This window comes from Fundulus heteroclitus, chromosome 15, assembly GCF_011125445.2.
Source record: "Fundulus heteroclitus isolate FHET01 chromosome 15, MU-UCD_Fhet_4.1, whole genome shotgun sequence".
Classification (NCBI taxonomy): Eukaryota; Metazoa; Chordata; class Actinopteri; order Cyprinodontiformes; family Fundulidae; genus Fundulus; species Fundulus heteroclitus.
In genome coordinates this window covers 12079275-12093192 of record NC_046375.1, presented here as the reverse complement: position 1 = coordinate 12093192, position 13918 = coordinate 12079275, and the positions used below count along the sequence as shown (strand labels likewise).

Genomic DNA, 13918 nt, shown 5'->3' with positions numbered 1-13918 from the left:
GCAAGTGGTTCCAAATGACCATGAAACTGATTTTGCCTTTTTTAGCATTGGCCAAATGTGTAACATATGAATGGACTCAATAAATTAATTTAAATGGCACTTGCTAAGTCATTTTGATCAGCTAAAGTGTTTTACCCAATTCACCCAATCACACTCACAGACACCCACACATTTATACACCAATAGAATATTAGGTTCCTTACCCAGGGGTGCATCAACATTTTGCCCACAGGATTACAGGGCAGCTACTTTACCCACTGAGCCACATTTGCCCAATGCACCTTTGTGAGTCTAAGGGCCAAAATATACAGGATCTGATTTGGCATTCGATCCAACAGAAAATCCGGTCTTATAATGGCCGTGGTAATTAGAATATGAGTGAATAGGGAACTTGTCAATGTTTACTTAACAAGTGGAAGTGTGAGAGAGATGCCCCCATCACAAAATTAAAAGCTGTGAGTCTCAGCAATAAAACTATAACTAATTATTCTATACTTATATAGAGTCAGAAAAAACTCAATGGAAAGGTGTAACTTTTACAAATTAAAAATAAATGTTGGGCAATGAAAACTTCCATGTTCCATCACTTTTTAGGTAAATGAGAAGAAGTCTTTGCAAAAATCTGCTGTTCTATCTGTAAATTAGTAATCATTTCACAGTATTTACACTGTGAAACTGCCTTATAGTCACTACAAAATTTGGAATAGGTTTGTAACATTCACAGACATTTAATAAAAAAACAACAATGAGAGATGACTGTTAAAGAAGCATGAAGAACAAGCAGAGCAGCAGCACATTAGCTACGTTTACATGGACAAAAGTAATCGGAATTAAACGGCCGATCGGAATAAAAAAGCGTCATGTAAACGAGCCAATCGTAATATGATGATCGGATTAAGCTCGATCGGAATGAAAATGTATTCTGAATGAGTGGGGTGGTTCAGGCCGATTGATAATCCGATCAACGTCCATATAAATGCTTGTCAGGCTCAAGTTATTCCAAATGTGGCAAACTGAGCCGAGTATGCACGTGCGCCCGATGTAATCGTGACGTTGGTGAGTGGTGGAAATTCGTTGGGAAGCAAAACTGTCAGGGCTCCCGATACAACCTTTCTGTTGGAAAAAATAAAAGAGCCCAAAATTGTTGCTTACTCAGTAACGTTTCAACCGTAATTAGAACATCGTGAAAGTCTAGCCTGGGCACTTGGAAGACAAACTTGTATAACTCTGCTTTGTTTGCTATTTTTGGAGTTTCGCAAAGACTAAAAGTACTGCTGCTTTTGTGTTTTTCTTAAGGGAATTTGATAACTGCACATGTCAGAGTGGTTCTATTCTGAATAAAGCCAGGGGCATATACACGCACATTACGATCAGATCAATTGATTGTCAGCCCATATAAATGGTACAATCGGATTATTTATTTCAAATACATTTTAATCTGATCGTGAAATTTTGTGCATGTAAACATAGCTTGTGTTTCCTAAAAAAGCTATTGGTAATCAGTCTTGGCTTTGTTTGTTTTTATTTGTGGATTAGTACATCAGTGCTTAAAACCCATAAAATAGAAATTTAAATCAAGGATTGATTTAGGGCTGGACGATATAGAAAAAAAAGCATCTTGAAATCACATTGGTTGATAACGATAATTATAAAAAAATATTCAAAACATATATTTTAATCGCAGCCCTGGCTATTTTATGCTGTTGCTTAATGACCTATTTTCAAATAAATAACACTGAATTTAAACACAACCCTTTATTCAACCAACTTTTTAGCAAAACTTTAAGTCTTAAAACAAAAAGGAAAAAAGAACACGTGCTCTCTGAACTCTTTGAAGCTTGGTGAAGGAGCGTTCCTGGGTCTGCGTTTGTGATTGGTTGGAAGGATGTAATGACTGTAGCATTAACCTACATAATAGGCTAGAATGCAAAAAGAAGGAAAACTGTTCTTTTATTGAACTTTTTACTGACCCCCGTTTTTCTATTGAACTACACGTCTATCGATCGATATTTATTGTTATTGATTTATTGTCCAGCCCTAGATTGACTCCTTTTCGCTACAGACATTAGTAAACAAACACTGATCGTTTTAAATGTTTTGACTTTAAAATTAAAAGGAAAGAATTGGGAGTTTTTGACTTAATACCACAATTTTGACATGCTTAGTAGTCTCCCTCCGCAACACTCCATCCAAAAGTTCAGTGTAAAGGAAAAAGTGCTTCCTTCTTAACAGGGTTAAATTTTTACCCTGCTGGTCTTTTCTCTTTAACCTGAATGAGTTTACACAGATATTATAGCCCCAGAACACTACTATGGTTCTTTGCAAATGTTCCTGTACTGGAAACATTTACATTTGATAGCTTAGTTGCTGTTTAAGAATTTTTTTCTAAACTGTGCAGTATATTTCATACCATCTTTACAAATAGAAGGCTCTCTGAAAAGTCACTGACAGAAAACAAAAAAACTCCCGACTCCACAGAACAAGTTCTCCTTTAAACAGAGTTTTTACATCATTAGAAGGTTAAACTCCATAGCAGCAATAGTACACACAACGCATCCAAGCACTTAAGCACAGTCACAAACCATTACCTAACAATTTGCCAGGCATTTCTTCTGGGTTATAGCCACAGTTACTCAGCAAGCCTTGAACACCAGTAGCACTTTCAGCGAACTCGTGGATTGCTAATTTTCTCTCCCTTTGCCCTTTTTTCATGTGGTGAAAACAAATACACTAATGAAAGATAATTAGCTTGTGTTGTTTTAGTGTTTGCCTGTCTCTCTGGAGATGGAAGCGGTAGCCTGCTAGGCCTGCAGATGCTAACTGGTAATGCTAACTGCTGCTGTTTTGCAATGAGAACGGCTACATGTAGCTGATTTCAATGTCCTGCAGAACTAATCTTGCCAATAAATCAATAGTGAAAAGAGAAGATACTTATCAAAATCAACAGTCTATCCTGGCGAGTTTATTATAAGACTTCCTAAGTCATTTCTCAGTTCAGTTAGCCTTTTATTGACCCTAAAAACAAATTAGAAGTTGGCCTGTCTGATGGAAAGCAGCTCCATAAACAGAGAAAGTCTCCCCTCTACTCAGCAGGGAGCGTTGTCTGTGTACCAAGTGGGGAAATTACAACCTATCTGAATGTTTTACCATTAAGTCGTTTAGTGATTTTTTTTTTCTTCCATTTTTCCTTGCATCAAGAGTCCAAAGTAAGCCGGCTGTTCCGCCGTGATTTCACCACCTAATGAGATCTGTCAGCTAAAAATCTTACACGGATGCAAGATATTATAGATGAGCTTATCTAATGCTGCAGCTTTGGCTTTAAATATAAAGAGTGCATATGTGTTGTCTTGCAACACCTGCTAAAATATTGCATGAGTAAGTAAGAAAAATGCAAAGTGCCTGTTCAATTTTCCACATGACCAACTTCACTTATGCTCAAACTGGTGCACACCTGGCAACCTGTCCAAGATGCCGTGCGAGTCAACAACTTGCATCACTCTGACTTCAATTCAATTCGACACTTAATAAACTACTTCAAGAAAGCAGTTCTGTCATTTCTGGCTGAGATGTCCAACACAAATAAGTCAGTACATTTAAAAGCCAAAAAAATATGATAATTTGAAAATAACCTTGTTTTAAATGTCCTTTAAAAGGAAATTGGTGTGCTGGGTGGCTGGAATGGTGGGGTTGCTCCAAAACTCACACTTGCACGGCTGCCTCGCTCAGAAACGTTCCTGAAAATGTGCAGCTTGTGTGTCACTTTCCTCACCAGCGTATGATTGCCCACAAGAAGAAAACCCAGATGTGGGCAAGAAGAATGTATTTTATAACACATTTAGCAGTGTACAACAGGTCACAGGAGAGGTCTTTAAAGGTCTCTGATTCAAGAGGGAAACACAAAATATCCTATTCTAATAAATATACTCATTTATTTGCCTTTAGCCCAAACTGGGTCACATTGTCTGTCTGCTGGGCAGCTTCCAGGACTGTCTTTAAAAAGGTGACATGTTATCATTTCTTCATATATCACACATTTTTGGAGGTAGTTCTACATTTAATGAGCTTTGAGTAACAATTAAAATTCGTCCTTTATACAGTAACATTTATTAAATTTAGAATGTTGAAAAGTTAATTTATTTCAGTTTTGCAATTAATTAAGAAAAACCCATTATATAGATAAACTACATGCAAACTAATGTTTTCAAGCCTTTGTTTTGTTAGTTATGATGATTTTTCTGCTTACAGCGAATGCAAACACATCATTTAAGACGATAACTTTACATCAGACTAATTAAAAGTACAGAAATATGGGCATGACTAAAAGTATGTTTAATACTGGCTTAAATTTTTTTTTCTTCAGTAATACTTTTGATCTGACAAGCGATTCAGATTGGAACACACTAATTCATTAATAATCATTAACTATTGCTTGACTCATTTACGATCCAAGCGTGATCCAAGGCTCTTAAATTCTATTTTATATATCAGGATATAATAAAGTAAACTGACCTATACCTGTTTGTAAAATTATTTTAATCTAAATTCAAGTACACTTTAATGTACAATGTCAAATCCATACGTATATAAGTCACCTTAAATGTATATAAGTCACCTTAAATCTCTTCTTTATTTCTTTTTTTTTCCAGATCCAATGTATATATGGGGATGCACTGTATATACCTCATGCACCTTTTCCTCCTTTTAGCACCTTCTTTTGATTATAAGAGCTGATGTGACAAGTGAATTTCTCCACTGTGAGTTCATTAAAGTCTATCTCACATGTGTCAAACTCAAGGCCCGCGGGCCGAATCCGGCCCGTCAAGGCAAATTATCCGGCCCTCAAGAGCCCAAAAAAAAAAGGCACTTCATGTCATAAAGTAGAGGCATATATCCTTTTAAAGTGTATAAAGTGGCTAAAACTGTGCCTCCTGTAAGTGTAACTCACCCCAATATCAACTTTTTTTGCAGATAAACTGTATAAATTGGGCCTAAGGTTGCTACTTTTATGCTATTGTGCATTTTTTATATTTCTATGTGAACTGGAATGAAATTATGAAATGAAAAGTATTGTCAATACACGTGCAACCGGCCCTTTTAGTGACTTCATGACGCCAAAGTGGCCCCATATAGAAATGAGTTTGACACCCCTGGTCTATCTTATCTCTTATCTCTTATCTGATTCAATAGCTTGTAGAACCACCTTTCAGCAGTAAGAACTTGAAGAGATCTTCTTTACGACTTTATCAATCTCCATCGTTTTTGTGGAGGAATTCTAACCGCCTCGTTCATAACCTAGCATTAGTCCATTAAAGTTTGTGAGGAGTAGTTTCTGCACATGCCTCTTAAGGTTTTGCCACAGTGTTCCACTCCAAACGAGCATTCTTTGTAACTGCATCACACCTTTACAGGCGGTTTAGTTTGCTTTTGAAAGTGCAGGGTGAACATGAACTAAACCAGATTTTTTGTGTTGCAATTTGCAGCCTAACCAAACCCAAATCCTAGTGCAAAAATACCCTAACATTTTGTTTTTTGGTGATTTTCTTCTGTGAAAGAGCCCTTAATATTGTTTTTAGGATCACAGCTCTGTGTATCTTTTCTGCTTGAAATGTGAACCTTCAACCCTGCCTGAGAATCTGGGAAACAGCTGTCTTCCTGATGTCAGGCAAATTGTCTCCCATTGAACTTGAAATATTTGCTTTAATGTAGAGGATGAGTCTTTCAGCTCCTAATGCTAAAAAGGATTCCCACAGGAGAATGCTGCTGCTACCACTGTGGACTTGACAAAAGGGACTTTATTAAAGCTGTATGGGTTCTTGCAAGAATAAGTGATTCATGTTGGATTCTGATGCACTCAGATATATTTAAGTCTCTTTTAGTATTTGCCAAGTAAGAAATTAACAAAAAGTTGTTCTTGTTATTGCAAAAATTTAAGACAGTCATCTGCTTCAGCTTCCTCAACATGTTGCTTCCCAACTTTTCTTTTTTATTTAAATAAAACATATGACGTTTATTTGACATTTGCTCACCAGCCAAACTAAACTTAATTTTACTTAGTTGAAAAAGTTTGACTTTTCCCTTTCGTTTGCCAGTAATGGCATAAATATGACAGAAGCTGAAGGGAGGAAAAAGATTCCAAAGCTTCCTCTGTGCCCAAACATACCTGTCTAATCCCCAACACCGCCCTGCAGTCTCCAACTTGAAACCTATACCTGCCAGCTTCTGAAACTTTTAATTTAATATTATAAAGACCTTAAGATTACTAAGTTCCCCTGAGAAGAAGACGACATTTAAAGAGGGACAGACGGTATTACGCAATCTGTGTAGCATTTATAATGAACGGAGACAGCTGGGGAGTGCCTATATGCAGGAAAATTGTGTGCCTCAGTGTAACTAAACATCGATCACTTACTATCGCTTTTCTTAGATGTAAGGATGTAATGTTTTCTGTCAAATTATAACTAACAATTTTTCTGCTTTCACCTCAGGTAAATATGGGCCTATTAAAAGTCAGCCTGCATTTGGCACCTTTCTGCAGAACCAAGGTTAAGTAGAGGATGGAAACAAACACAGGAACGTTGCAATTATTGGCAAAACTTTTTAGATTTAACCTGTATGCAGCCTTTTGAGACAGGACTTGGAGACGAGTTTTTTCTACAAAACAAAAACTATAAAGTTGCTCATAAATCACACCTTATTTATTACTATGACCAGTTTTACCCATAAAATCGCTCTCAGACTTTTTCAGGAAATACTTTAAAAATCCATTTAAATTTAAGGCAGCGCACAGACCACATTCAGACATGATTATATTATAACACCCAAATACTTATTCACGTCCACTCACACCGAAAGCTCGCTCAAGTTGAGGCTTTTTGGCACAGTAGCCAAATCAGTCTTGATGTGCGCAGTAGAGAAAAAGACTTGAGAAAGTGTTACACACAGTTGGTGACTGGCAACACTCACTGGCTAACATCTAGGCTGTAAATCAATGTCTAAAAGTCTGTGAACTGCTCTAGTTCCTGCAACTACACGATGAGTGACACCCACCTCCCCATTGGGCTGAACAAAACCCAGTCTGTTCCCTCCACTCCACGTCTGACTGAGAGAAACACACAATCACTTCATTAACCTGCAATTGTCTATGCCTAGATGCTTTACCCACAACCAGTAGTCCCCACCTTCACATTGGCGCAGCCTGGAAAGCAGTTAAAGCAAATCTGAACAGCATCAACTACTTAAAGTAGCAGGATTACAAAAATGATTTAATTAAGGTGCAGTACTGACTAAAACAGGCAATTTACAGGATGCTAAAAAATATATATTTCTCTATATTTAACCCGGAACAATGAGGAGAGTCACTTATACAGCTTGTCCAAACTGCAGTTTTTTTTCTCTGATGGTGATGAAAAGCTGCTGGGGTCAAGCGGAGCATAAAGGAACTACGGGCCCATGCAGATCTTTCTGAAAATAAATAGATCAATGGCTTTCTCTAGAAGCTCCAACACTTGGCATTCAGTACCCTGTTTACTTTGTTTGTCTCAAATGTCTTAGTTCTCCTCCTCAAGACTCAGCGTTTCTTCCAGATACGCACTCATTGCAAGCCACACACTTCTTGCACAGACTTAGAACAGAGCCGGAGCTTTTTAACTACAAGAACAAAGGCAAGTCAAGTTTATTTATGTAGCCCCATTCATACATTCAGCCACTCAAAAGTGCTTTGCAGAGCATAAACGGGAAGTATAATTGAAAAGAACAAAAGCCTTTAAGTCTTTGCTTAAAGAGAGATGCCTAAACATTTCGGATTATTGCACAACAAACACAAATGGTAAAACATAGATTTCAAACACGCATCATAATCCAAATTCAATCCAAATTTTCTGTCTCGGGCCTCAATCAATCAGCAGTGAGCAGGCAAACAGTTCATTAGCCAGACTGTTTGATCAAAAGCTGCAGTAAACAAAAAAATGTTTTCGGTCCTGATTTCAACAAGCCAACGGTTTCTGCCCATCCCAAATTTTCAGGGAGCTTATCCCAGAGCTGAGGAGCATATAAACTAAACTAAATGCTGCCTCACCTTGTTTAGTTTTGGTTCTGATGACCTGAGGGGCTAGTTTCATTTGCATTTTTTCCCGAGGCCATTTAGTGCTTTAATGACCAACAGCAGAGTTTTAAAATCTATTCTTTTATAAACAGGGAGCCAGTGCAGTGATTTCAGAACTGGAGTTATAACATCCCCTGTCCTGTTGTTGGTCAGGACTCTAGCAGCAGCATTTTGGAGGAGCTGCAGATGCCTGGTTGATTTTTTTATTCTTTATTTTTTTGCAGAGACCAGCAAATATACCATTACAGTATCTTAAACTACATGGCTACAAATCCTTTATTCTGGCCATGACTTTAATACATGAATCAAGCAATAACAGTTTGAATTTGGGTGGGAAAAGGAGTCTAAGGGAACTCAATCCAGGGCAGGAATTGCTGCTGCAAGTTTTGGTCTAGCACTCTTTATGGTTTGTTTGGTATTATCTGCATATTTAACATGGTTAAAAAAGTCAAACATATTACAGTTGTCAAAATGAAATGACACCGCTATTTAATCCAGATCCCTGTGGAAGAGCTCGACTTTGCATGTGCAACTCTCCCTAACCCTCAGAATTTACTCTACACACTTACAATTATACAACAGCCATTTGCAACAACTGCAATCATTCCTTAGACTTGTGTACTTTTTGACATTGAGTCATATAACATTAAAACCACAAATGTATTTTATTCAGATTGCAATTCTACTTGTGTGATTTGTAAGTTTCGCCAGAGATTCTCAGTTCTGAATAAGCTTTGACCTAAACCATTCCACTGCATGTTTAGGTTGCCGTCCTGCTGGGAGGTAAACCGCCAACCCAAGCTCATCTCTTTCACGGTCTCTCAGTTTTTTTCCCCTGAATCCCCCTTCAATTTATCCATCTCCACATTATTTGACTAGAGTATCTGTCTTTGTTGAAGAAAAGCAATCCTACAGACTAATGCTCCTAACAACATGTCTCACCATGGGGTTGGCGTTTTGGGGTTATTTGGGTCTCATTTGATCAAATCAACTTTTTCAGCATGCATGTTCTGCTACTTTCTTGACTTTACATTAAACAGGACTTCTATTGGTTTTCATTTAAAATAGTTTTTCTTGTTCCCACTTATCAATAAAGGCCGGATTGTTGGAGTACACGACTAAGCGTTTAACAGCGAGTCCCAGTTGAGCTGCGGACCTCTTCAGCTCCCCCAGAGCCACCATGGGCCTCTGCACTGATTATCTGATTATTACAGACCTTGCCTGGCCTATCAACTACTGGTTTGCAGTTGTGCCCTACTTTCAGATGATGGATTGAACTGTGTTACATACAGCCTCCAGCTCTGGATACCGTTATTAAACCCAAACCTGCTTTAAACTTCTCTACAGCTCCAAACCTGACCTGCATGGTTTATTGCATGGTGCTGATGTCGTTTGTTCGCTCATGTTCCAATGCCTACCTTAAACTTTGCAAAACAGCTTAATTTGCTCTAAGATTACGCTGATAGGGGAACTTATTAGCTGGGTATTCATAGTAATTGGTTGCACTGGCTTCATTTAGTGGTTTCATAGTAAGAGGGAATAAGTAAAATGTATTTTACACTTTTCAGGATTGTGTTTGTAAAAAAAAAAAAAAGAGCACCATGTATCCTTTTTGTCTTCACAGATATGCACACCTTTGTGTTGGTCTATCAGAAAGTTAAATTGTGAAATACGTTGTAAAGGCGGTTTTAATGTGGCGAAAGGCAGAAAAGACCAGGGGGCAAAAACACTTATGCAGGTAACCATCTTTTAACAAATCTACAACATTGAAAGCGGAGCAGAACTAGACAGAAGCTGAAGGGAGGAAAAAGATTCCAAAGAGTTACTTCCACAAACAATAAATTAGTAGACGTTGATGGGGTGCATGGATTGAGCCAAAATGGATGTTCTTTTTTGGACAATGCTATCCAGCGATTCTGTGCCGGCGCGGGGCGAATGTGGGAGAGATGCGTTCGTCAGCAGGGAAGCAATCTGAGCCATAGTACTAGAGACTGACTTGGTGTGCGAGTCTCATTCTGCTCCAGATGTTTATCACGTCACAAAGCTCTCGGTGAGTAGTAGGTAGGGAACACAACCTTCTTTCAACACACGCCCACATACACACACAGGGGCACAAACATTGCAGCTGCTGCCGAGGGTGCAGCCCAGTGAGAAATTTACTGATAGGATATTTCCTGTGCATCTGATTCCGCTTAGAGGAGTAATATAAGGTCAAAGGACCCAATATGTTCACACAACAAGGGTATAAACTCTATTTCTATTCTCTCTTCAAAGACAGAGGGCACCACCAGAACGTTTTAAAAGGGGTAGTGATGTGGGTGCTACTTTCCCAGGGTGGTACTCCAACATCAAGAGACAGAGTTCCAGGAGTTTTCCTAGATAATAATTAAACTCCGGCAAGCTTTAACTTTTTAAAGCTTTAAAGTAATTTATAATTTTGTGCTTGGTCCGTGGTTGAGTTGACCATGATGGACAGGATGCGTAGGAAATATGAAACAGTTATATACTGCCAAACATATAGTTTTTGATACACATTTGACCCCTTAATCTTTAACAAAGTCTGCCCCTTCCTCAAATAACTGTGTAACAATTTACACATTCGATTTACAGAATATTAATATGCAATAAATGACTATAAACACATGATGATTTAACTATGATACAACTGCATGTTTTAGAACCATACAAGACAAAAGTTCAAATTGTAAAGATAATTTTCACACATCTAATTAGTTGTGTGATTTCATGCATAACTGACACACTACCAAAGGGTATTTAATTTATTTAACCTTAAATTATCACAAATGTCAATATATTTACCAAATCATTAATTAATTGAATTGGAGTACTTCTGACCATTGCCTATATCCTGGCCTGCGGATATATGGTAGCAGAGGATCTTTCAGTCCAGTCATGAACAACTCAACCATTACAGATGGGACTTTTTAAATAAACTATTTTAATCCTCTTTTAAAGTATAGTTAGAAAAAAACTTGATAAAAAAACAAACAGAAATTCTCATGTTGTAAGCAGCTGCACAAACTGCGCCTTGTTCCAACGGTGACAGTCGTGCGTAATGAGCGCTGCGTGTCTGGAGCGCCCAAGCTGAACCCTCAGGAGGACATCTCACTTATCATCCACGTTATATATCATTCTGAACCCTTCTGAGCTCTCAATCGTGCTCTGACACGTCATACCCAAAATATTTCTGCTTCCTAAAAGCGCAGCGAAAAGTAGAAACGTGAAAAAGCGGCGTAAAGTCATTTAAAGTCCCCTCGAGGTGCACCATGATGTCTATTTTAGCTGGTCTAATGTATGAAACTAAACCTAATTACTTTTTTACGTCCCATTAAATACTTCTTGAGTTTAAGTGGGACTTTAAACGACCAGAGTGCGTACTGCGAACTTCAGCACCGAAGCATGGAAAGGGGAAGGAGGGGGAAGAAAAGTTCTTACCGAGATACTGCCTGATGTCCAGCAGTATTCTTGGAGCCCCGCCGTTCAGCTGGTAAAAAAGCGAGCCGAAGCAGAAGAGGAAGAGCGCAGCCATGCAGAAACCATAACCTCGCAGGGAGAAGCGCCACGGTAGAGCGCAGAGCAAGCCCTGCTTTCGGTGGTGTCGCTCTCTGATGTGGTTGGGAGTCTGGTGGTGGCTGCTGTTGCTGTTGTTGTGAGGGGGACTGCTGCCGAAATTCTTCATCATCTCCTCCTCACAAAGCAACGTGGAAAGTCACCCATCCGCCTCTTGGAAGTGAGAGTTGCCGCTTTAGGATCATTTGATAGAGGGCAGGGGGGGGCGTCGGTTCAATTTTGGAGACGCGCAAGAAACTCTGGATCTTCTCCGCTGCTGGTGCTCCTGCTTCTGCTGCCACGGGGTTCTTCTTGTTGTTTTTGTGCACAGCGCTTTGCTCCTGCTCAGTCCTTGCTTCTTTGCCTCTCGTTGGATGATTGTTCCTTCCTTCCGTCCTTCCAGCAGAGTTAAGGGTCCATCCTTCTCTGAGGCTCTCGGTGTCAGATTACTGAACGTGGAAAGAGGGAAAACGTCCACCTCATACTTGGTTTGGATTGGGGTGCGTAAAACAGCGCCTACCAGCGTCAGTGGAGGGGTCCTTTACGAACAGATGGACTTTGAGTTTATATTGTAGAAGGTGAACTTTATCTTATTTAATTTCCGCATTGTATGCGATGGACCAACTCAAAATAGCGCGTACTTGTGAAGTTAAAGAAATATTATTTAGGCTTTACAATCTGTGTTGATAATAAGTATCTGAAAGGTTTGGCCGGTATTTGTATGCATTCCTCTGCGTCTGTATTTTGCAGACCCACAATTCACTGCCTTGATGATTATGTCTCACTTCACACATAAAGGAAACGAACATCTTCTCCATTCTTTAACACAAAATTGTTCAAGCCCAGTCTGTGAAAATCAATTTTCAGGTCTCACCACCAATAGTTGGTCTGATTTAAGTTTAGACTTTGACTAGGCCATTCTAATACAACTTTGATTTAAACCATACAGTTGTGGCTGTGGCTGTATGTTCAGAGATCCTGTTGAAATTTCGAGCTCCCCCCACTCTCAAGTAACTTGCTACTTTTAATACAATTTTCCCACATTGCCCTGTATTTAGTTTTCACATCAACTTTAAGCTTAAGCTTCGCTGTCCCTGAAGAAAAGCATTCCTACTGCATGGTAATGCCACCACCATGTTTTGTTGTTGTTGTGGGAATGGTGCATTCTAGGAGATCTGCAGTGTAAGTTTTCTGCCACATAGTGTTTTTTTTTTTTTTTTTTTGAATGTTTGTCAAAAAGTCCATAACTCTGTCTCACTTGGGGCTTTTGTTTTGTGGATAAATCTCCCACCTTTGCTGTGGATCTCCGCAGATCCACCAGCATTACAACAAAGCTTCTACTCTGTCTTACAGTTGTGCCATATTCCTTCCATTTTTGTTTGACGTTGTTCTTTTAGATATTTTCAACTCTTGATACCCTGCTTTAAACTTCTCCGCATCTTCATCCCTGATCTGTCTGCGGTGTTTCTCGGTCTTCATGATGTTTTTTTGTTCAATGAGGATGTTTTTTACAGAGTGTTTGCACTGTATCTATTTAACAGTATCAGGGGCTTACCACAAATCCACACCACACATTTCAGATTTGTATTTGTAAAGTTTTCAAAATGATGTATCATTTTCCTTCAAGTTAAAATTAGGCACTATGCTGAGTTGGTTGTTCAAACAAAATCCAAATGAATTATATTGAAATTTGTGAGTGTAACATGGAATTAAAAATCCTAGTAAGAGTGTTTACTGCAATCTCCATAAGAGTAAGTCTGATAAATATGAGTAATAAGAAGTATTAAACTCGAGGTATTAAAGGTATCTTAACATAAACTTGCCTATACAGCATTTAAAACTGGAGTGACGTGAGCTCTCTTTCTAGTTACTGTCAGCATTTTTGCAGCTAAATTTTGGATCAACTTATGAGGAGCCACAAATAAGGTCACTTCTAGTTTCTTTCCTCTCTCACGTGGTACCCGACAAGGATGTCCCCTTAGCCCCCTTTTGTTCGATATCGCTATTGAACCTCTGGCAATCTTGATAAGGGACTCCGCTAATTTAACTGGTGTGCAGAGAGGTGGGCGCATAAACAAACTGTCCCTTTATGCTGATGACCTCCTCCTTTTCCTGTCTAAACCCAATATTACAATACCTATTGCTCTAAACCTAATTGGAAAATTTGGGCAGGTTTCTGGTTATAGATTGAATCTATCAAAAAGTGTTTTATTCCCAATCAACGACAAGGCACGTCAAATTGCCTTC

At 38.8% G+C, this 13918-nt stretch overlaps 1 protein-coding gene across 1 annotated transcript in view; it reads right to left on the bottom strand.

The window, feature by feature from the left end:
- usta (uronyl 2-sulfotransferase a) overlaps nucleotides 1-11850 on the bottom strand; it is a 72051-nt gene extending 60201 nt beyond the window's left edge. Inside the window, exon 1 of the mRNA XM_012867428.3 lies at nucleotides 11558-11850. Coding sequence (XP_012722882.2) covers nucleotides 11558-11804 — 247 coding nt within the window. The 5' untranslated portion in view covers nucleotides 11805-11850. The remainder of the gene's footprint in view (nucleotides 1-11557) is intronic.
- Nucleotides 11851-13918: the final 2068 nt, after the last annotated feature.